At 46.5% G+C, this 24,858-nt stretch overlaps 1 protein-coding gene across 1 annotated transcript in view; it reads left to right on the top strand.

Annotated features, from left to right (window-relative positions):
* LOC141082310 (uncharacterized) overlaps positions 1-24,858 on the top strand; it is a 500,638-nt gene that overhangs the window by 389,452 nt on the left and 86,328 nt on the right. Inside the window, exons 2-3 of the mRNA XM_073566258.1 lie at positions 13,071-13,220; positions 13,350-13,529. Of these exons, the coding sequence (XP_073422359.1) occupies positions 13,071-13,220; positions 13,350-13,529 (330 nt within the window). The remainder of the gene's footprint in view (positions 1-13,070; positions 13,221-13,349; positions 13,530-24,858) is intronic.

Here is a 24,858-nt window from a genome sequence, read left to right on the forward strand (position 1 = left end):
GAGCCACAAGACCCCTGCAGCCCAGTGCTGAGACTGGCAGAGATCCCCCAGAGCCACAAGACCCCTGCAGCCCAGTGCTGAGACTGGCGGAGACCCCCGGAGCCACAAGACTCCTGCAGCCCAGTGCTGGGACTGGCAGAGACCCCCGGAGCATCAGTGCTGGAACCGCGGGGGATTTATCATTGCATGCTAATTATTTTTACATTCTCAGTAATCCCCTGTAGTGTCTGTTCACACCCACCATTGTTGCTGTGGATTGATCTACAGTGTTGGCTGAAAATATTCTGCTTTTTTGCAGCCTTTTCACTTACATTTTTGTGTCCCATTCATTTGAACAGGAAAAAAACACTGCAGAAACTCTGAAAGACGACAGCAACAGACTTATAAAAAAAAAAGTGTCTTCTGGCAAGTGTCCTTGTCTGGCCGCTGTCCATGTCTGGCTGCTGTCCGTGTCTGGCCGGTGTCCGTGTCTGGCCGGTGTCCGTGTCAGGCCGGTGTCCGTGTCTGGCTGCTGTCCGTGTCTGGCCGATGTCGGTGTCTGGCCGCGGTCCGTGTCTGTGTCTGGCCGGTGTCCATATCTGGCCGGTGTCCATGTCTGGCCGCTGTCCGTGTCTGGCCGGTGTCCGTGTCTGGCTGATGTCTGTGTCTGGCCGGGGTCCGAGTCTGGCCGCTGTCCGTGTCTGGCCGCTGTCCGTGTCTGGCCGCTGTCCGTGTCTGGCCGGTGTCCGTGTCTGGCTGATGTCTGTGTCTGGCCGGGGTCCAAGTCTGGTCGCTGTCCATGTCTAGCCACTCTCCGTGTCTGGCTGATGTCTGTGTCTGGCCGGGGTCCGTGTCTGTGTCTGGCCGCTGTCCGTGTCTGGCTACCAGGGCTGCCACTAGGAATTTTGGGGCGCCATACTGTCAAAATTTATGGGGCCCCCCTTGAGACTCTGCCCAGACTCCACACCAAGTTCCGCCTCTACCCTAGCTCCTCCTCTACCACGTGAACCTTCCAAAATCGAATCCAATAGCAATAGTACAATCACGTACTGAAATGGTGGACAAACGAATACATGGACTTGTTACTTACTCACACAGCCAGTGTTGCCGCCCACCACCCAGTCTAGAAGAATCTAATGGTCGTCTCAGCTTGCCCACCGCTGCCGCCTCAGCCTGCCCACCAAATAAATGTAAAGTGTATACTACTGCATATATAATCACTGATTATACACTACAAAAAATTCTTTATTGGTATTTAAAAACCGATAAATTATAGAACAAAAATACACCTGAAAACGTAACGAAGTGATTATGTAAAAAAGCAAAAATGAATAAAATAGGAGTATAGAGTGAAGGGCTGATCACCCCATTTATTTAGATTACTAACTTTTATACAGTAATAATTCCAAAACTCTTTAGGGTATGTTCCCACGGTCAGTAAACGCTACGGTAAAGTAGACCCCGTAAGGAACTTATTTAGTTGTGTGATGAGCATTTTGAACCCCCAAGTGTTTGACAGAAGTTTATAATATAGAGCCTTAAAAATAAAAAATCTTATTTTTTTCACAAAAATGATTTTTTCACCCCCAATGTTTTATTTTCCCAAGTGTAACATGAGAAATTGGACCCTAACAGTTGTGCAATTTGTCCTGAGTAGGCTGATACCCCATATAGGACTACGGGCTGAGCTGCAGGTGGAGACAGTCAACATGCTAGTACTGTGCAGCACAGTCTGTGCTGACTAAAAGGTTAGGACTACAGGCTTAGCTGCAGGTGGAGACAGTCAGAAGTATGCTGGTACTGTGCAGCACAGTCTGTGCTGGCTAAGAGGATAGGACTACAGCTGAGCTGCAGGTGGAGATAGTCAGCAGCATGCTGGTACTGTGCAGCACAGTCTGTACTGACTAAAAGGATAGGACTACAGCTGAGCTGCATGTGGAGACAGTCAACATGCTGGAACTGGTCAGCACAGTCTGTGCTGACTAAAAGGATAGAACTACAGGCTGAGCTGCAGGTGGAGACTGTGGAGACAGTCAACAATGTGCCTACTAATCATGGACGCTGGAGATTTGTCCCCCTGGGCCCTGACTCACCCCATCATCAGCCCCTGGCTCACCCCATCAACAGCCCCCATCATCAGCTCCTGGTCCTGGCTCACCCCATCATCAGCTAGGCCCCTGGCTCCCCCAGACCCCCATCATCAGCTGGTCCCCTGGCTCCCTGAGACCCCCATCATCAGCCAGGCCACTGGCTCCCCCAGACGCCCATCATCAGCAGGGCCCCTGGCTCCCCCAGACCCCCATCATCAGCCAGGCCCCTGGCTCCTCCAGACCCCCATCATCAGCGCGGCCGCCATGGGGAGGGAGACAGACAGAAAAGAATACTTACCTGCTCGCTTGCCGCCGCCTCGCTGTCCACCGTCTTCTGCCTCCGGCGCAGCCGCTCCCAGTCCTACGCCACGTGGCACGTGCACACCGCTCTGCTCTGAATGAGGAAATGGAGCAGAGCAGCGTGTGATGTCATGTGAGGGGGCGGCGCTGGACCATGGTGCACCAGGGGGAGGAGGGGCCTGGCAGGCGCTGCGCTGGGTCATCATCATTGTGGTAGGGGCCAAATTGGGGGGTGGTCCGCTGCTTACCGCCACCAGACGATGCAAAGAAGAGACGGAGGCAGATTCCAATTGTAACAGGTCCGAGTATATTGGCAGTCCTCCTGATGACCGTAGCCACACACCACAGCACCTTTACAGTTCTCCGTATTCAGGCCCGGGTACCTTCACCTTTCCTTCAGTCATGGTGACGTTCCTCGCGGATCTTTCGCTGGGGCTGTCCTAGACCAATCTACCGCCAGCGCTTCACCTGCCCGAGGTCGTCGTCCAGTCGGTACCCTCGGGGCCTCGTCTGTCCTGCGGTACGTCGTGTCAGGGCCACCCCCTGACGGTTTTCTCCTGTCAGTCCCCTGGTTGAGCTCTCCACTGTCGTCAGTCTTCTGTAGTGAGTCTCTCCACCTGAGCTCCTCCCGGGACTAACCTAACCTGGAACCCTGTCCTGTCCTATTTATCCCCTCTCTCACTGGGAATTTCCCTCCTGGGTTCCTATCTCCCCACCGCCCATGACTAAGCAGTTTCCTAAGCCCTAAGCTGATGTCAAGTCCTGATCTACACTCCCCCCTGCCATCTTGTAGTCAATTCTAGGTACTGCACTCCCTTTTCTATCTTTCCCAGCTGTTACCCTTCTGTCATCGCCAACCTACGTCTATAGTGCACAAACCGTCCCCTCCTACTTCCAGTCAAGTCTGTCCATCAAGTCACCTTCCCCACACCATTATCATGACATGTCATGTAAAAACGGAGAAGCCAGGTCAGGCTGAGGCTGAACAACATGTAGGGGGAGGCCCGGCAGCGCCCGAGCATGCTGGCAGCCCGGTCCGCGTTCGGGAACTGCCGGGCCCGGGCGGGCCCCCCTAATCACCGGGCCCCTTACACCTGTAAGGGCTGTCATGCCCTGATGGCGGCCCTGCTGGCCACTGTCCATGTCCGGCCGGTGTCCATGTCTGGCCGCTGTCCCTATCTGGCTGCTGTTCCTGTCTGCCCGGTGTCCGTGTCTGGCCGGCGTCTGTATCTGGCTGTTGTCGGGGTCTGCCCAGTGTCTGTGTCTGGCCGCTGTCTGTGTCTGGCTGCTGCACTGGGACAGTGTAGAATAGTATAGTAGACGTCACTATTCCACACAATAGGATATTAAGCCCTGTTCACACTGTGCTTCTGCAGTGCGTCCGGGGGCTCTGCCTGAATTCCCCTAAAATAGGATTCACATCAATCCCCGTTGGGGCCACAGACGGCACTGACACCGGCAGAGGTCAAATGAATTTGTTTTTTTTCTGAAATTGACTGATTTATTTCTTAGGCCGGTGCACACGATCAGGAATTGGCAGCGCTTTGGATGCAGCACATGTCCGCCGCCGGTTATTGAACACAGGTGACTCCACATGTGATCACTGAACCGTGCGGATTCACTGCGTCGAATACATTGCACGGGTGAGATTTATGGCGTCTCCGCAAGATAAATAGACATGTTGTGATCTGGAAAGATGCGCCGCATGTCCGTCTCTGTGGGTGAGCCGCGGGCGTCTGTGGACACATAGTGGGCATGGGATTTCTTGAGATCCCATCCACTATGCTGTAACATCTGGACACTGCACAAGTACACAGCGTCCAACCCGCAGCGACTCTCAGAGTCTGTTTGTGTTTTTTTGTCTAAAAGTGTCCACTTTTCTGTGGATGTTGGAACAGACGGACACGTTCAGAAAAAGAAAACATCACATGTGGAATTCATGTGAGCTCCATTCCTATTATTGCAATCTACATCTCTATACATGATTCACGCAGAATGCACCGGGAGCAGTAAAGAAAGATGGTGTGAACAGGCCCCAATGTAAGACACAGGCATCAGACAAAGTGCTGATTCCTATTATGGCGACACTACAATTACAGAACTATATATGCAGCACATATACACAGATAAACACTATACATGGACACACATTATACAGTATATACTTTATAAATATAGAAACATACACTATATAAAGTATATACAGTGTGCTATGAAAATGAATAATAACAATAATATACAGATGCATACAGTGTGTATAAGCACATATATAAAGTACATACATACATTCAGTTTATATACAGTATGCTCACATACATATACAGTTTATATATATTTACACAATATACTGCACACATGCAGCATACAATTATAATATACGTACACATACTATATCTCAAATATACCTATATATAACTCAAAAATATTTCCAGAATCTGTCCCTTCCTCAGCCCTCAGTCTACTAAAACCCTTGTACATGCCCTCATTATCTCCCGCCTTGACTACTGCAACACTCTCCTCTGTGGCCTCCCTGCTAACTCTCTTGCACCATTCCAGTTTGTCCTCAAGTCTGCTGCCCGACTAATCCACCTCTCTCCTCGCTACTCCCCTGTCTCTCCCCTCTGCAAATCCCTCCCTTGGCTCCCAATTCACCAATGCATCCAGTTCAAACTACTAATACTGACCTACAAATCCATCCACAACCTATCCCCTCCCTATATCTCTGAACTAATCTCCCAATACCTTCCCTCACGTAATCTTCGATCCTCCCAAGACCTCCTACTCTCCTCCACACTTATGTGTTCCTCACACAACCGCCTCCAAGATTTTTCCCGAATATCCCCTATCCTCTGGAACTCCATGCCTCAACACGTCTGGTTATCTACCACCCTCGGATCCTTCAAATGGAACCCGAAACCCCATCTTTTCAGGAAAGCTTACAGCCTGCAATGACCATTCTGCCGCCTCACCACCGCCTGAGCTGCCGCCTCATCACCACCAGAGCTGCTGCAGCCCCGACCTTCTGTCTCTTCCCGACTGTCCCATAGAATGTAAGTCCTCAAGGACAGGGTCCTCTCCCCTCTGTACCACTCTGTCATTGTAAACTTGTTTACTGTTAACGATATCTATAACTTTGTATGTAACCCCCTTCTCATGTACAGCACCATGGAATTAATGGTGCTATATAAATAAATAATAATATACACAGTCATACTATATGCTGTATATATGCACACACATACTACATACACATATATTATTATTATTGTTATGCATTTATATAGCGCCATTTATTCCATGGCTCTTTATATATGAAAAGGGGAAATATAGACAAGTACAATAAACATGTGTAAGACAAGGGACACACAAGTACAGAAGGAGAGAGGACCCTGCCCACGAGGGCTCACAGTCTACAGGGATCTGTGAGGATACACTAGGAGAGGGTAGAGCTGGTTGTGCGGTGGTTCAGTAGACTGAGGATCATTGCAGGCTGTAGGCTTGTGGGAACAGGTGGGTCTTCATGTTCTTCTTGAAGGTTTTCGTTGTTGGCGAGAGTCTGATGTGTTGCGGCAGAGAGTTCCAGAGTATGGGGGAAGCACAGGAGAAGTCTTGTATGCGGTTGTGGGAAGAAGAGATAAGAGGGGACTAGAGAAGGAGATCTTGAAAGGATCCAAGGTTGCGTGCGGGTAGGTACCAGGAGACCATGTCACAGATGTATGGAGGAGACAGGTTGTGGATGGCTTTGTATGTCATGGTTAGGGTTTTAAACTGGAGCCTCTAGGCAATAGGAAGCCAATGAAGGGCCTGGCATAGGGGAGAGGCTGGGGAATAGCGGGGGGACAGGTGGATTAGTCGGGCAACAGAGTGTAAGATGGACAGGAGAGGTGCCAGAGTGCTAGAGGGGAGGCCAGAGAGTAGGATGTTGCAGTAGTCGAGGCGGGAGATGATAAGGGCGTGCACTAGTGTTTTTGTGGTTTCATGGTTGAGGAATGAGCGGATCCGGGAAATATTTTTGAGCTTGAGGTGGCAGGAGGAGGCAAGGGCTTGGATATGTGGTTTTAAAGAGGGTAGAGTTGAGGATCACCCCAAGGCACCAAGCGTGCGTGACTGGGGAAAGCGAGCAGCCATTGACATTGATGGCTAGGTCTTGTGGAGGGGTAAAGTGAGATGGGGGAAAGATGATGAATTCTGTTTTGTCCATGTTCAGTTTGAGAATGTGAGCAGAAAAGAAGGCTGAGATAGCAGACAGACATTGTGGGATTTTGGTCAGTAAGGAAGCGAGGTCAGGTCCTGTATTGCCAACTGTTTAGCAATAAGGTTCGGATACGGCTTGAAAGAAGGCACCACTTGGATATGACGCAATTTTATTATACAATGATTAATTTAAATGATAAAACACCAAATTAATGGAATGGCAGATATAATATTACCCTGTTTTGTTAATTCATTTCATGTGAATCATACAATTAATATGAATTATAGTACAGAGAAATAAGCATCAATACTATACATTACCAAGTATTGTAACATCACTTCTCCACTGGAGGGACCACAGTGTCAGCGAGAAGGAAATACTCTGGTTTTGTCATCACAGAAACCGTGCACCCACGATAACTTCTGGAAAATGTCCCTACCTCACTGACACCGGGTCCACCTTTTTATACACAGCTACCATATCCTCCCCTATTACATCTATGCAGTATGTTTAGGCTGAATCATCAGTATTTTGCAGTTGCAAAGTTAGTTGTTGTCTTGATAACAGCACAAGACTTCAAGGTCTGTTTGTTATAGACTACTACAATCTTAAAGTTTGTTTGCACCAGCCCAAGATTTATTTGCCACTGGTATGTGTCTTAACAATAGCACAATGCTTGAAGGTTGTCTGCTACTGATTACAACCCAAGATCTGTTTGCCTCTAACAATCAATGTTGCACTGTTCAAAGTTCAACATATGTTGCTTGTCACAAAGTTAACTCTTCATGATCATAGCATAACGCTCTAAGATGGTGGCATGTGATCAGCATGACTTCCATAATCACCTATTCTGAAAACTGGATACCTATCATAACCCAGTCACACACTCATACTCTTCTCATTTGTATCACAATCGGTCCTCGATTATTGATGTCATGCATGACCATTGCTACATTTTGGTCTCAATGTAGAATTCCCATCAACCACCCCCCAATTGGCAGGATATAGAAAAGTGAAAGTATTCAGTATCTATCACTGTTTGACAAAGAAAATATCACAGTGGTCACTTGTGTGCAAATCAGGATAATGAATGTTTGAAACACACAGCTTCAAAGACCACAGAACAATAAACCTTATCAACCTTGTCTTACGGTATTAACACAGAGCAAACGCTTTGTGGCTCAGTATCAAAGTTCATCATTAATTATATTACACCATAGTATATTGCAATATATAGTGTTTGGATTCAAACAACCATATTTCATATTTGCAATACTTTCCACCCTTGGTCTAGTGACCACACTATATCAATACAAAAAGGGTGGGGGAACAAGAGGTGCAATAGTGCCCTATCACTAGTGACACTACGATGTGAGTGGTGTAATGCAGTTCCACTCACCTATTCCGGTTGTGTGACCCACAACTGGCTTGAAGACATAACACAGTATCAGCTGCTGCAGGACCTCCACCGACCACTCCAAAGTGGAAAAACTGCCAGAGAATATGGGAAGCAAGATGTGCCACAGTCCGCGCTGCTGAATCCACAAAATCACCTGGGATGCAAGATGTAGTAACAAAGTACTGCTTTATTCCTTCCTACGCGTTTCGGCGCCCTTCCTGGCACCTTCCTCAGGGATCAAAGGGTGCCAGGAAGGGCGCCGAAACGCGTAGGAAGGAATAAAGCAGTACTTTGTTACTACATCTTGCATCCCAGGTGATTTTGTGGATTCAGCAGCGCGGACTGTGGCACATCTTGCTTCCCATATTCTCTCACACTATATCAAAGCGTATAAACAATATATTAGAATATGTAGGCTATAAGATATCCATATTTTTATTAGCACCACAGGTCCAGATAGGTAGATCTGCTTGTCATCGGCGTAGAGGTGATACTGCAGATGATTCTATGAGCTGTCCCAGGCCGAAGGTGCAGATGGAGAAGAGTAGGGGTCCTATGACTGAGCCTTGAGGAACACGGGGCGAGATGAGGAGGTGGTGTGTGAGAGGGAGACACTGAATATCCGGTCTGTTAGATATGATGAGATCCAGGATAGGGATAAGCATGTGATGCCCAGAGATGAGAGAATCTGGAGCAGGAGGGAAGGCAGAAGACAAGTCCAGGAGAAGGAGGACAGAGTAGTGTCGCTTGCTCTTAGCAGTTAGTAGGTCGTTAGTGACTTTAGTTAGGGCAGTTTCAGTTGAGTGATGTGGTCAGAAGCCAGACTGTAACCTGTCAAAGAGGGAACAGAAGGAGAAGTGGGAGGACAGTTCAAGATATACATGCTGTTCCAGTAGTTTTGAGGTGTAAGGGAGAAGAGATATTGGGCGATAGTTAGACACAGAGGATGGGTCGAGGGAGGGCTTTTTGAGTATGGGTGTGATTGAGGCATGTTTGAAGGATGAGGGAAAGACACCATTTGTAAGTGAAAGATTGAAGAGGTGTGTAAGAGTTGGGATAAAGTCTGTGGCAAAGTTAGGGATGAGGTGGGACGGGAGCGTGTCAAGCACGCAAGTGGTGAGGTTTGATCCTGTCAGAAGAGTCGAAAGCTGAACTTCTGTCATGGTGGAGAAGCTGGCTTTGGAAGAACAGGTCTGAGCGGCTAAGGGGGGCTGCGGGGCAAAGGTTTCTCTGATCGTATCTATCTTCTGCTTAAAGAAGGAGGCAAAGTCTTTCTCAGAAATGAGAGGAGAGGGAGAAGGTGCTGTGGGACGGAGTAGAGAATTGAAAGTGCTTAAGAGCTGTTTAGGGTTGTGAGACAGGGAGGATATGAGAGATGAGAAGTAGGTTTGTTTTGCGGCAGAGTGTGAACTTGAAGCTGGCAGAGGACTGCTTGTATGCATTGAAGTGCTCGGTAGAATGGGTTCTCTTCCTTCTCCGCTCAGCAGCCCTGGAAACCCGTCTCAGTTCTTTGATCAGGCTGGTCAGCCTGTTGATTATACGAGTTTTGCTCTGCGTGAGGGGGGCGGCCAAATCAAGTGTTGCTGTTATTGTGGTGTTATAAAAAGGGGCAGCAGCATCTGTGTCATGAAAGGAAGCTATGTCTTTGAGGGGGAGAAGAGACTCAATGAGGTGTTTGCGATTCCTGCGAGGGTGAGCGAGTTTGTGGAGTGGGGGTTGCAAAGTAGGAGAGGAGAGGGAAGAGAATGTTAGTAGGTTGTGGTCAGACAGGGGGAGGGGTGAGTTAGTGAGATCAGTGAGGGAACATAAACGGGTGAAGATAAGGTCCAGCGTGTGACCATCTTTGTGAGTGGCCGCAGAAGACCATTGAGTGAGGCCGAGGGAAGCCATGAGCGATAGAAGTTTAGAGGCAGCCGGGGTGGAGGCATCAATGGGGATGTTGAAGTCACCTATGATGATAGAGGGGATGTCAGCAGAGAGGAAATGGAGTTGCCAGCTGGTGAAGTGGTCGAGAAAGATGGAGATGGCTTGTTCTGGGGGGCGGTAGATGACAGCCATTTGGAGGCTGGAGAAGGAGTAGATGCAGACGGAGTGCACCTCGAATGAGGGAAGAGTAGCAGAGGGTGGAAGTTGAATAGGTGTAAAGGAGCAGGTATCAGACAGGAGCAAGCCAACTCCTCCACCACATTTGTTGCTAGGGTGTGGGGTGTGAGAGAGATGGAATCCACCATAGGAAAGTGCAGCTGGAGAGACTGAGTCAGTGGGAGTGAGCCAGGTTTCAGTGATGGCAAGGAAGGAGAGTTTGTTGGTAAAAAAGAGGTCATGGATAAACGACAGTTTGTATACAGACACACACACTGTATACTGCACATGTACACACGCAGATACACATATACATACACATATACACATAGGTTCTGCAGCTTCACTTGGACAGATCCATTCTCAGGACAGTGCTTTACGAGCAGCCATGATGAGGACTCAGGAGGAGATGACACAGACACACAGGGCTGTAGGCATCTTCCTGGTCCTGCTCTGATCTCTGCTGTGCTGTAATCGGCCCCTCCCCCTCACTATCAACTTCTATCCTGACTGCAGGGAGAAAGAGAGAGCGAGGGGGGGTGAGAGACACTCTTGGACTTCAGAGGATGCACAGCATTATTCACTGCTGTACACCCTCTGGGCACTTCTTAAAGGGGCTGCAGATGCAGGGGGCCCCCTTTGTAGGTGAGGGCCCCAGGCATTTACCTGGTCTGCCTGTCCCAAACACCAGCCCTGACTGGGAGACTGTCACAGATGAGGCAGCAGATCGTTGCACTGCATCTGTCTGCAGAATGTCTCAGTAGTTTGCTTGATTTCAAAGAAATAGTTTTCGGATTAAACGTGCGCTGCTAGACAAAACGACTCCTTTCCAGATTGTGTACTTGTATACTTTTATTTTCCCAACGCGTTTCGAAGTTTGAAACTTCTTCCTCAGGGGATGATATGTACCAATATCATCCCCTGAGGAAGAAGTTTCAAACTTCGAAACGCGTTGGGAAAATAAAAGTATACAAGTACACAATCTGGAAAGGAGTCGTTTTGTCTAGCAGCGCACGTTTAATCCGAAAACTATTTCTTTGAAATCTGATGATCTATGGTCACGGCGTGGCCATTTGGATGTGCAGCAGCTTGACCTCTATTCCTTTATGTCTAAAACTCTCCTGCTATTGGTGAGTATAACAGCTTGAATTTTATCTCTTTTTCTTGGGTAAGACCCTATTGCGCTCTTTCTCTTTTAGTTTTAACCACTCAGTAGTTTGCTTTGGAGATGAGTGGCCACCTCTCCTGGTGCTAATGGCCACCTCCCCCCGGTGCGAATGGCCACTTCCCCGATGCTAATGGCCACCTCCCCTCGGTGCTAATGGCCACCTCCCCAATGCTAATGACCACCTCCCCCGGTGCTAATGGCCACATCTGGACTTGAGTGTTGATATACTTGCTGCTGGCAAGCACGGGTGATATTTTCTATTTGCACGTCCCTGTTGTGGCTTGGAGCTACAGCAGTCGGCTAGTGTCCTCTTTGCAGTTTCAAGGACGACGGTGTTTCTCTCTGAGTCTACTCAAGCTAAGTTTCCCCATGTTTTGTGTATCCTAGCTTTCTTTAGCGGTAGTGGAGATTGACTAGCGCCCATCCTGTCTTTCCTGATGCAGGACTTATTGCCAAGATCAGGAAGGGATTAGTCATCCCGCTTGACGATAGGTGCGGAACCTATATAGAGACGATAGGGCAGACAGGATGACATTAGATCTGTCTGGGGGTCTCCACTCCCCCTTCCCTAGTGTTTGGTTACCTTTCCCTTATCCTTCATGTTGCATGACAGAGAAGTTTGATATTTAAGGCACCCTCCATTATTAGGAGGTACCTTAGCAACTTTAGTAATCCGTGTGATTTCTGCTACTTAGTTGTAAGGTCCCTGTACCTGTGCTCCCTTAACCTGATCCTGTCCATTGTGCTTGCCCTGTTTGAACCTGATCATGTGCATCCTTCTGTAACCTACTCCTGAGTCCATCCTGCATCTACCAGAACCTGATCCGTCTTGTGCGCACCTATACCGCTACCCTCACCAGTGCAGTCTGAACCTGCACCCGTGTGGTCTTGTTTCCGAGTCCGTCCTGTGTTCCTGAACATATCTTGTCTGTTTCCTATCCAGTACCTGTCCTTTTTACCAGCCAACGAAAGGTGGTATGGAATTTCCTGATGAAGACGTCGCTCAGACTTTGAAACGCGTTGGATAAACCTCCTTTCTTTATGGGACACACTTTGGACCTTCAATTATTTGGCAGCGCAGACCATATCCACATTATCCCTTTCATCTATCTCTTTACCAGCCATACAGTCCTGATCCAGAACTTATTCTATCTTTATGTGGTGCTCTGCTTACATATTCCTACTGATGGCTTCTGACAGATCACTGATCCCTGACTGACCTGCCACCTATTTTACATACTGCGTTATAGCATGATCGCATCTATAATGTCCATTTAATTTAAATTTTTATTTGGTGATATAAAAATTCAGATAAAAAAAATTCTCTCAAAATGGCGCTGGCCGCGCCTGTGCAGTAGCATCTATTGGCGATCTGATAAATGCTACTGCATGGGTGCCACTGGTGCCATCTTAGTGGAGTCAATTTTTTTTTTTTTCCTCTAACATAATGGCAACGGCGGCACCTGTGCAGTAGCATCCTTCGGATCGGCGATAGATGCTACTGCACAGGTGCGGCCGGCGCCATATTGAGAGATTTTTTTTTTTCTGAATAAGTTTATATCATGAAATAAAATAATTAAATTCAAATTCAAGTATGATTTTCAGATGTGACCTATAGTCCTGAATTGAGTCGTAGTGAAACACTTCCAAACTCAAGTCAGCCCGCCTACATCATTTTGATGACGTTAATCCTTTTGTTCAGATGTTTGTGCATCTCTTGATTCAGCCTGTCTTTATTTTACACTAAACCCTGTAAGATAATAAATCTCCTCATATGTTTCCCTTATTATCTCCAGTAATTGTATTATTACACAGGATTCTTATGATGTTACATCGGATCATCTTCTTCTCATTCAGGTCTCTACAATATCGGATCCTCTCAGTGAAGATCTTCTACAGAAGAGAATTTTCCTGATTTACCCATCAAGGATGGATATGGACAGAGACAAGATGGCGGAGAGGATGTTACACCTCACCCTAGAGATCCTCTTCCATCTCACTGGAGAGGTGAGAGATTCTGATGACGTCACATTACATCATTCTTATCTATGGGAATAACAGATGGACAGAACTGGAGAGGTGAGGACTCTGGAAATGTCTGTAGTGAGATTTATTAATGTGTCTCTCCATAACCAGGATTACACAGTGGTGAAGAAGACCTCTAGTGATCGCTGTCAGAACCCTGTGTCTGAGGGATGCAGAAGACCCCAGAGCCCAATCACAGGGCCTCAACCTCACCCCCTGATCCATGAGGACATCAATGACCAGAAGATCTTAGAACTCATCTACAAGATGATTGAGCTGCTGACTGGAGAGGTGACACTGCTGGGAATGCTGGGACATTATACAGTAACACTATGAAGGGATCGGGGGGATGACGGTATCATTGTATGTGTCAGGTTCCTTTAAGGTGTCAGGATGTCACCGTCTATTTCTCCATGGAGGAGTGGGAGTATTTAGAAGGACACAGAGATCTGTACAAGAACGTCATAATGGAGGTTCCCCAGTCCCTGACATCACCAGGTAATAGACAGGGCTAAATACACACGGCCTATAATTATCTGTAGGTAGAGAATGAATTCAGTCCCTGTATGTGTTTCCTCCAGATCTATCCAGTAAGAGGACAACACCAGAGAGATGTCCCCGTCCTCGTCTTCCTCAGGACTGTAACCAAGAAGATCCCAGTGCTCCTCAGGATCATCAGGTAGATGGAGAGAAGGTGTCAGGAGATCTCCCCTATGATGTGTAGACGGCTGTGAAGGTCTTGTGCTCAGTCTTGTTTTATCCACCAGTATTATATGTTTTATACTTGTGTAATGAGAGCGGTGGAGATGGCAGGATTAGAGCTGATCATAGATGGGACTTCTCCATCTGTCGGTGACTTTTATAATATTTGTTTCAGGGTGAAGATCTGACCCATATTAATACTACAGAGACATATGTGAGGGGTGATGAGCGGTGTAAAGAGGAGATTCCCACATATGACTACCCAGGTGAGTAGTAACCACTGAATGCAGAGAAGTCACAGATTCCTCTCAGTCACCGACTGTGGCTGCTTTATCGGTGGTGTAGTCCGGATTGCAATGATCACCATTTTGCCTCTAGACCACAACACTCTCCACTAAAAACTGTTAAAGTGACTTTGGGCATTGAAAGACCTTTTCTATAAAAATTACAGCCTTGAATATCCACCTTCCTAAATTCGAAGACGCTGACCGTTAACTGCCCAGATCTGTAGCTATAAAGCCAAATGACAGCGTACGTAGAATGTGCTGACAAGTTAGAAAATCACTTGAAGAAAAATCTTATGCTGGGCCTGTAAGAGAAAGCGGAGGGTAATGATGCTGTTGGCTTCCTAGATCCCTGAGATCTTATCGGATGAATCTTCTCTCCCTTCTGTGCTGCTGAATGTCTCATGGTCCCTACAAGACCAGGTCCAGTCTTTCTGAACAAACTTCACTGTTACTATCTACAACATTAAAGCAAACACTGATTACAATTTTATTTTGGTTGATAAAATCCGTCTTGTGGTTGTTGTTTAATCTATATTTGCAATTTTCAGTTGATGAGATTCTCTGCTTCGGGTCGACCTGTGGTTGGGTCTTTATTTGGTGCTTTGTTCTCATATCCATCCTTCTGGGCTTAACTGACATGTCACTGATCCTTAAGTGATCTGCCTCCTAGTTTAAATACTGCATATAATAGTGTTGGCTTTGAAAAAAAAAAATCTACCTCCAGCAAAATGGTGTCTTAGATGCTACTGCGCATTCTCTGCTGCCATCTTGCTGGAGCCTTTTTTTTTGCTCCAACAAAATGGCGCCGACACATTAGCAACTATTGCTTGCAGGTGGGCAGTGCTTGCGGAGATTGAGCGCATTGCTTGCTGATAGATGCTAATGCGTATGTGTTGCTGTCGGCTCCATTTCTTTGGTGCAAAAAAGATAAAATATGGTCTTCAACAACATGGCGGCGCATACGTGATAGCATGTATCAGTAAGCAATGCATGCTGATATGCATGCTCCTCCACCAGCGTCATTTTCCTGCAGGGAAGAAAAAATTTCAAAGACAACGCTAATATATGAAATATTTAAAACCGGAGACAGCATGAATGTGAGAACAGAGCACTACATAAAGCCCCACCAAGGCCACCCTGAGGCACGAGACTCTCATTGTCTGAAAACTACAAAAACAGATTAACCAACAGTCACAAGACGGATTTCATAAACCAATTTATCATTTTAATCAGTGTTACAATGCCAACCTGACAAGGCCTGTAGTTTACTTTGTAAAATCCTAATGACAGATTTGCTTTAAATCTGCAGTGAGGCCAAGTGTGAATCTCTGTACAATAACAACAGAGTTTCCTTTTATCCTGACTTTTCAATTTCTTTAAAAAACAACTAATTTCAAACAGGATTGCGATAAACTACAAAAAACATTACTCCTGTACACCTGTGGTGTTCTGGTCTCTCCTCAGTAATGGCTGACAGCCCTCATGTCCACTGATCTCCACCCCCCTTCCTAGCTTGCTCTCCCAATCAATCTCTTCCTCTGCTGCGCCTCCTCCCATATGATGCAGAGGAGCATTGTCTGCTGGGAGTTGTAGTCCAGGGTTGTGCAGCAAGGGATTCATTAAGGTCTGCTGCTGTGAATGTCTGTTCAGAGACTTGAGCTGGTGTTATACTGTCCCCCTGGTGAGTCGCTGTAGGTCCCAAAGCATAAAATAACGACTCAGCACCTGCAAAAAAATCTGGGATATCACATCCTGACTATTACCTCAGTTAGTAATACACAAATTATTTACAGGCCACATAGGAGCTGGGAAATATGGCCATATGTAATTGAAATGAGGATGTACCATTCTGGGGATATTAGTAGCTTGGCCTATCTGGTCATAAGTTAGCATCATGGGGGGCTAATGTCCCGCTTTCACGAGTGTGTAATATAGGGACTCCCTCATTGACCCCTAGCTCTTGACCTTCAGGCTCAGGTCCCACGGCAGTCACTTCTGTTCCTGGTTCTTCAGCATCTTCTAAATGCTCCCCCAACTGGGGACGGCATGGGCTGGAAGCTGGATCACACTCTTGTGAGGAGTTTTCTCTACAAGACTGGTTCCTACAGTCTTGGATTACTGAGCATGGGTCATCCATCCATTGATGGTAGGGCCCACATCCATCACTGGAATCGCTCTCCATACCTTCAGTAATGACGGCAGGACTGGTCAATTTCTGATTCCGAAGACTCCTATGGGGAGATCGATTGGGGGGATTAACTCCAGTGTCTTGTGGATGCTGGAGCTGTACATTCTGCCCTACAAGCAACAAGTACTGGTGATGATGTGTCTTGACTCTTCCACCTCCTTTCTCTGGCTCCACTCTGTAGACCGGGATACCAGTCAACTTGTCTACCACTACATGTTATTCTGAACGCCATCGATCAGCAAGCTTGTGTTTTCCAGGGAGGACCACCTGATGGATTAGGGCCCTATCTCCGGGCTGCAAGACATGGTGTCATGGTTTGAACAGGGTTCTTGCCCTGCACTCACAGGGTTAAGTGTTCATGGCCTCTTTCTGGATCTGGGAAGGGTATTTATACTCACTCTTTACCAGGGTTCTCTGTCAGCTATACTGTTGTTCTGGTGTGTCTGACCCCTGGTGTGCGTGGATACTGCATTGCTTGCTTCCCGTGTATGACCCGGTCTGTTCTCTCACTCTGTACTCCGTCTCTCATTTTGGTATTATTGTCTTTTCCGGTTCTGACCTCCTGGCTTGGCTATCGTTACTCCGTTACAGTTTGTCCCTATTGTACCGTCCATTGCCCGTTCTGGTTTTCTGATCTATTGCTACGTCCTGACTATCCATTCTGTCTAACCCTTTGGTACTATATTGCTATCTTGTGCTTTGACCCCAGCTTCATCTGGTTTCAGTCTCTGTCTATGCCCCTTGGTAACATTGTCCTGTAGTTACCTTTCTAGGAGTTTCCCTGCAGCTCCTAGCTCTGTGGAGCTTAGGCCACGCCCCCAGCAGACAAGTGCTTCAGGTCCTGATAGTCTGAAGCACGCATCGTCACCGCTGCTGCCCTGCTCCACAGGAATCTTTGAGCACTGTTTTTGTACTCAGGACACACGCACTGGCTCAGTGAGCAAGTGCAGTGCGGGGTTCCTGACACATGGTCCCTGACTTTGCGGCCGTAACGAGTCTTGTTTCTCCTCCCCGATCGACCAGAAGCCGGATCAGCCAGTCTGTAGGCCTCTTTCAGTTCTACCCTCAGCTGTGACACATACTTCGGGTAGATATTTCCCGATGATTAATCAGAAGACACTCCAAAGTTAACGTCCACTGGCAGTCTTGCTTCTCTTCCAGACATGAGGAAGTAGGGGGAGCACCCAGTTGACTCATTTTTTTGTACAGTTGTAGGCATGTACTAATTGACAACCACAATTTCATTTTTGCATCCAATAAGCCCAACATGTTAAGGAGGGTACAGATGAACATTTCAGATTGGAGATCTCCCTGAGGATGAAACGGTGTGGTTCTGGATTTCTTGATCCCACAAATATCACACAATTTCTAAATTATCTAACTCGTGAAGGCTCTTCCTTAGTCAGAAAGGATAAGTGCTGGCAGGCCATAATGCACAAAGAATTTCTCCCACAAAGTTTTGATCACGGTGGTTGCCTTCTGGTCTCTTGTGGTGTAAACTTGAGCATACCTTGTGAAATGATCAGCAACTCTCTAGTGGTCACGTATATTTCCCTCATCAGGCTCAATGGAAAGGAAATAGATGCACACTACTTGGTCAAGGGGGCCATCGCTGGTAATGTTGACAAGGGGAGTGGACCGAGAAGTTCTGGACTGGACAAAGGGAATGCAGTGGACGTGGTGTACATGGACTTTTCAAAAGCCTTTGATACGGTGCCACACAAAAGGTTGATACATAAAATGAGAACAATGGGCAGAGGGGAAAATATGTGTAAGTGGGTTATAGCTGGCTCAGGGATAGGAAACAAAGGGTGGTTATTAATGGAGCACACTTGTAGTTGGTCACGGTTAGAAGTGGGGAACCACAGGGGTCAGTATTGCGCCTGCTTCTTTTTAACATATTTATTAATGACCTTGTAGGGGCATAGAGAGTAGAATTTCAATATTTGCAGATGACACTAAACTCTGCAGGGTAATCAATACAGAGGAGAACAATTTTATATTACAGGAGGATTTATGTAAACTAGAAGCTTGGGCTGATAAATGGCAAATGAGCTTTAATGGGGATAAATGTAAGGTCATGCACTTGGGTAGAACGAACAAGATGTATAATTATGTGCTTAATTGTAAAACACTGGGCAAAACAGTCACTGAAAAAGACCTGGGTGTATGGGTGGACGACAAACTCACATTTAGTGGCCAGTGTCAGGCAGCTGCTGCAAAGGAAAATAAAATAATAGGATGCATTAAAAGAAGCATAGATGCTCATGAGGAGAACATAATGTTACCTCTATATAAGTCACTAGTGCGACCACACTTAGAATACTGCGTACAGTTCTGGTCTCCGGTGTATAAGAAAGACATAACTGAACTGGAGCATGTGCAGAGAAGAGCGACCAAAGTTATTTGGGAACTGGGGGGTCTGCAATACGAAGACAGGTTATTACACTTGGGGTTATTTAGTTTGGAAAAACGAAGGCTTAGGGGTGATCTTATTACAATGTATAAATATATGCGGGGACAGTACAAAGACCTTTCTAATGATGTTTTCATTCTTAGGCTGTGTGCACACGTTCAGGATTTTTCACTTTTTTTTTGCGTTTTTGTTGCGTTTTTCCAAGGCAAAAACGCTTAAAAAATGCATACATTAAGCATCCTATGATTAGAATGAAATCCGCAAATACAAGTTGAGATGATATGAGGCTGGGCTGTATGTTGCTCCATCTCATCATTCTCCGCCTGCAATGCATCCTCTTTGATTGTGAGCAGAGAGTGTTTTAGAACACAGAGAAGTGGGATGGTGACGCTAATTATGACGACATCGCAGCTCACCATCTTGGTGGAGTCTTGGTGGAGTTTTGGAGGATGGTGCATATGTCTGACATCCATATCCACTCCTGAGTTCTATTGTGTGGAGTCTGAACTGAATATCGATAGCCTTGTAGATGCTGGTAGTCAACAACTGCCCTCTTCTGCTCACAAATCCTTCCCAACATCTCCAGTGTAGCGTTCCAATGCATAGGGGCATCACACACCAGTCGGTGAGCCGGAAGCTGCAAACGCTGCTGAAGTATGTCAAGGGCGGCAGAAGCTGTAGCTGACGTTCTAAAATGGGCACACAGGTGGCGTACTTTGACAAGGAGTTCAGGCAGCTCCAGGTAAGTTTTGAGAAACCACTGAACCATGAGGTTAAGTACATGGGCCAGTTATGGTACGTGTGTGAGCTCACCTTGCCTCAGAGCTGCCACCAGGTTCCGCCCATTGTCACACACAGCCATGCCTGGCTGTAGAACAGCGGTGTCAGCCACAGATCAGCTTGTTCTTTCAGAGCTGTCCACAACTCTTCAGCATTGTGTGGTTTGTCACCTAAGCATATTAGCGTCCGCACAGCCTGTTGCCGCTTGGCTGAGGCAGTGCTGCAGTGCTTTCAGCTTATGACTGATGTCATTTCGGAGATGGAGGCTGAAGAGGAGGAGGAACATGTGCAGCAGCTGTAGACTGTGGGGGCAACTCTGACTGACGTAGGGCCCGCAATCTTCGGCGTCGGCAGGATGTGTTCCATCCTAAGGTCCGACTGGGTCCCGGCTTCCACTATGTTAACTCAGTGTGTTGTCAGAGAGATGTACCATCCCTAACCACAAGCACTTGTCCACGTGTCCGTGGTTAGGTGGACTTCCCCAGTAACTGCATTGTTGAGGGCTCGGCTAATGTTGTGGGACCCATGCTTGTGTTATGTGGGAATAATAATAATCTTTATTTATATAGCGCCAACATATTCCGCAGCGCATACCAGGAGACCAAGGGATGGCCGCTGCCGTCAGGTTGCGGAAAACTTCCTTCTCCATGAGCCTAAAAGGCAACATTTCGAGCGCAAACTCACGAAATGTGGGAATTTAGTAGTGTGGCTTGTGGGGCATTGGCTGCGTATTTGCGCTTGAGTTCCAAGGACTGGTGTATGAACAACTGAATTCTGCGCTGGGACAAGGACGTGGACGTGCTTGCTGATGGTGCTAGTTGAGTATGTGCAATGACAGGTGCAGGGCAGGAGGCATCTTCGCATGCACCATGGACAGGGGATTGACTTGCATGCACAACAGCAGAAGAAGCGGTGGTGTCACCCGCAGACACTGTTCCTGGACCCTGGGGTTCGGCCTACAAAGTCGGGTGCTTTGCTGCCATGTGCCTGATCATGCTGGTGAGGGTCATGCTGGTAGTTTTGCTGGCCTGGCAGATGGTGCAAATGGCTTTTTTGGGGTTATCATCAGAGTCTTTAAAAAACATCCAGACTCGTGAAGACCTAACAGTTGGAATGTTTGCCCGCCTTCTGTCTGTGGCCACCACACTGCTTCTTCCTGCCTGTTGGGGTGCTACGTCTCCCTCCCTCTGTGTGCTGCTGTCCTTGCTCTGCATGTCCTCCTGCCAGGTTGGGTCAGTTACTATATCGTCCTCCACCTCGTCTTCCACTTCCATACCTGGTCCTCTTGATTTTCTGGCAATTGTGTCTCATCATTGTCCATCCCTTGTGACATTTTCTCCTTTTAATCTGCTTCAAATGGACCGGGCGAGAGGCCCAAATCTGTAAATAGAAAAGTGAACAGCTCTTCCGAGTGTCCAAGTGTGGGATCAGTTGTATCTGGCAGGCTCTCAGCATGGTGGGAGGAAGGAGGATCAGGGTGAGGAATATGCAGTCAAGACTCACGGCTACTGAGACTTGACCGTGTGGAAGACAGGGTGGTGGTGGCAAAGTGACTGGAATCATTGTACGCTATCCTACCAACAACTTTTTGACACTGCTCTGGGTTCAATAGTGGTGTGCTGTGGTCCCCTAGTAATTGGGACTGGAAGGCCGGGCGAGAAGATGTGGTGTTTTGTTGTGGCACAATTTCAGCTTTTCTATGGCCTCATCCCCTTCATGCACCATCACGTCCAGTTCCCCGTCCCTTGCCACACGCCTTGCCCATTTTAAATGGAGGACAATATTTTCCACGTTCACTACAAATGGCAGATTTTGGAACGAACTTATATGTGATCCGTGTGATGGAAAATCATAGTTTTAAATAGATGGCCTGTAGGTAACTATTTTTGGCTGCAAACTGGTGTCAATAACTTCGCTAACACACTGCAACAAAATTTAAACACAGCAGCAGCAGACAGAACTGGAATGGACCCTCTTGCTACAGGCACTGCAGTCTGCCACATACACTGCCTGCCTGCCTAGCACTGATATTTATACAGCTTTATTAGTCCTCAGAAGTATTGTTAGTTGAGATGCATATGTGTATAAGATATGGTAAACCCACACTAAGTAAGAACCAAGCAAATCTTTCCCTAGCTCAGCAGCAACTCTCCCTACACTGCCTGATTCTGAATCAGACTCTGACGAGCAGGGCAGCACCAGGTCTGATATAGACCTGATGATGCTGTGAGGCCGTCCAATTACTGTAATGCCACAACCAACATGGCTGCAGCATTACAATGTGTGGCAGACAATCCCTGCATGTTCATTGGTGCCCAACATGCAGGGCTGGGCCCCAAGCTCCCGCCGAGCACCCCAGGAATACTCGGCGAGCACCAAGAAGTGAGATGCTCGAATGAGTACCGAGTAATAGCAAGCATGCTTGCTCATCACTACCCTTGTGGTATTCTGGCTCTCCTCAGTAATGCTGACTACCCTCATGTCCACTGGTCTCCACTAGTGATGAGCGAACATACTCGGTAATGGTCTGTACTCGCCCGAGCATCGCTGTACTCGGCAAGTGCTGAGCCTTTCCGGGATTGTTCAGCAGGAATTCTGATCCCCGCCCTGTATGTTTGGCGTTCTGTAGAGCGCCAGTCAACATGCTGGGATTCGCACTGTAATGCCGCAGCCATCTTGGTTGTGGTATTAGAGTGATTGGCTGGCCGCACAGCGTCATCAGGTCTATAAGAGACCTGGCGCCGCCATGCTCGTCACATTCAGCTCCGGAATCGGCTACTGTAGGGAGAACTGCTGCCAAGAGAGGGTCAGATTTTGGAGTGTCAAAGTTAGTGTGAGTATGCTATAATAGAATAAACAAATCCAGCTAAATCAACAGTCCTTCTAAGGACTAATTACGGGGTGTATAGATTGCAGGGCTTGGTAGGCAGGGAGTGTATGTGGTTATATAGATATCAGTAGCAGGCAGGCATTATATGTGGCATACTTCATTGCATACATCAAGAGGGTTCATTCCATTACTGTTTGCTGCTGCTGCCTATTACAGTCATATGTAAAAGTTTGGGCACCCCTATTAATGTTAACCTTTTTTCTTTATAACAATTTTGGTTTTTGCAACAGGTATTTCAGTTTCATATATCTAATAACTGATGGACTCAGTTATATTTCTGGATTCAAATGAGGTTTATTGTACTAACAGAAAATGTGCAATCTGCATCTAAACAAAATTTGACCGGTGCAAAAGTATGGGCACCCTTATCATTTTCTTGATTTGAACACTCCTAACTACTTTTTACTGACTTCCTGAAGCACTAAATTGGTTTTGTAACCTCATTGAGCTTTGAACTTCATAGCCAGGTGTATCAAATCATGAGAAAAGGTATTTAAGGTGGCCACTTGCAAGTAGTTCTCCTATTTGATTCTCCTATGAAGAGTGGCATCATGGGCTCCTCAAAACAACTCTCAAATGATCTGAAAACAAAGATTATTCAACATAGCTTTTCAGGGGAAGGATACAAAAAGTTGTCTCAGAGATTTAACCAGTCAGTTTCCACTGTGAGGAACATGGTAAGGAAATGGAAGAACACAGGTACAGTTCTTGTTAAGCCCAGAAGTGGCAGGCCAAGAAAAATATCAGAAAGGCAGAGAAGAAGAATGGTGAGAACAGTCAAGGACAATCCACAGACCACCTCCAAAGACCTGCAGCATCATCTTGCTGCAGGTGGTGTCACTGTGCATCGGTCAACAATACAGCGCATGCATACCGCCTTTTTGTATGACCAAACAACTCAATCTTTGTTTCATCAGTCCACAGGACCTTCTTCCAAAATGTATCTGGCTTGTCCCAATGTGCTTTTTCCTACCTCAGGCGACTCTGTTTGTGGCGTGCTTGCAGAAACGGCTTCTTTCGCATCACTCTCCCATACAGCTTCTCCTTGTGCAAAGTGCGCTGTATTGTTGACCGATGCACAGTGACACCATCTGCAGCAAGATGATGCTGCCGGTCTTTGGAGGTGGTCTGTGGATTGTCCTTGACTGTTCTCACCATTCTTCTTCTCTGCCTTTCTGATATTTTTCTTGGCCTGCCACTTCTGGGCTTAACAAGAACTGTACCTGTGTTCTTCCATTTCCTTACTATGTTCCTCACAGTGGAAACTGACAGGTTAAATCTCTGAGACAACTTTTTTTATCCTTCCCCTGAAAAGCTATGTTGAATAATCTTTGTTTTCAGATCATTTGAGAGTTGTTTTGAGGAGCCCATGATGCCACTCTTCATAGGAGAATCAAATAGGAGAACTACTTGCAAGTGGCCACCTTAAATACCTTTTCTCATGATTTGATACACCTGGCTATGAAGTTCAAAGCTCAATGAGGATACAAAACCAATTTAGTGCTTCAGGAAGTCAGTAAAAAGTAGTTAGGAGTGTTCAAATCAAGAAAATGATAAGGGTGCCCATACTTTTGCACAGGTCAAATTTTGTTTAAATGCAGATTTCACATTTTCTGTTAGTACAATAAACCTCATTTGAATCCAGAAATATAACTGAGTCCATCAGTTATTAGATATATGAAACTGAAATAGCTGTTGCAAAAACCAAAATTGTTATAAAGAAAAAAGGTTAACATTAATAGGGGTGCCCAAACTTTTACATATGACTGTACATATATTGACCGTATATACATAGCCCCAGGTATCAGTGGCCAGGAATAATTTTTTTGCATCTTAATCCTGATTATTTTATTCCAAAGCAATCCAGAGCCCTTTTTTTTTTTCATCATTTGCTTGTTCACACTGCAGAATACAGCCAGATCCGTTTCATAGTACAGCGTGAAAATCCCAGCCATCACATCTGAGTGCGCATCAAATTCTGCCATTTTTGTGATACTGTAAAAAAATTTTGGAGTGTCTTATACAATTTCTTGACACCATTTTGCTGCCCCAAAAAATATTTAGCTGGCAAAAAAATATTTAGCTACAAGGCATATATTTTACACTGAGTTTTGTCTGTCACCCGGATCGCATTGTGCTAAAAATTGTGCCGTTTCAGGCCTCCATAGAATTTTTGTTGTTGTTTTGTAGCCTATTTATTGACACAATTTTGCTGGTGAAAAAAAAATATAGGACACATATTTAACAGTGTGTTATCTCCGTCACACACCTCATCTATCAGTGGGCTAAAAATTGTGGCATTTGAGGCCTCCATTCAATTGTTTTTGCTGTGTCTTACCCTAGTTATTGACACTCTT

This window comes from Dendrobates tinctorius, unplaced genomic scaffold (assembly GCF_039654945.1).
Source record: "Dendrobates tinctorius isolate UK_male_01 unplaced genomic scaffold, ASM3965494v1 ptg000017l, whole genome shotgun sequence".
Classification (NCBI taxonomy): Eukaryota; Metazoa; Chordata; class Amphibia; order Anura; family Dendrobatidae; genus Dendrobates; species Dendrobates tinctorius.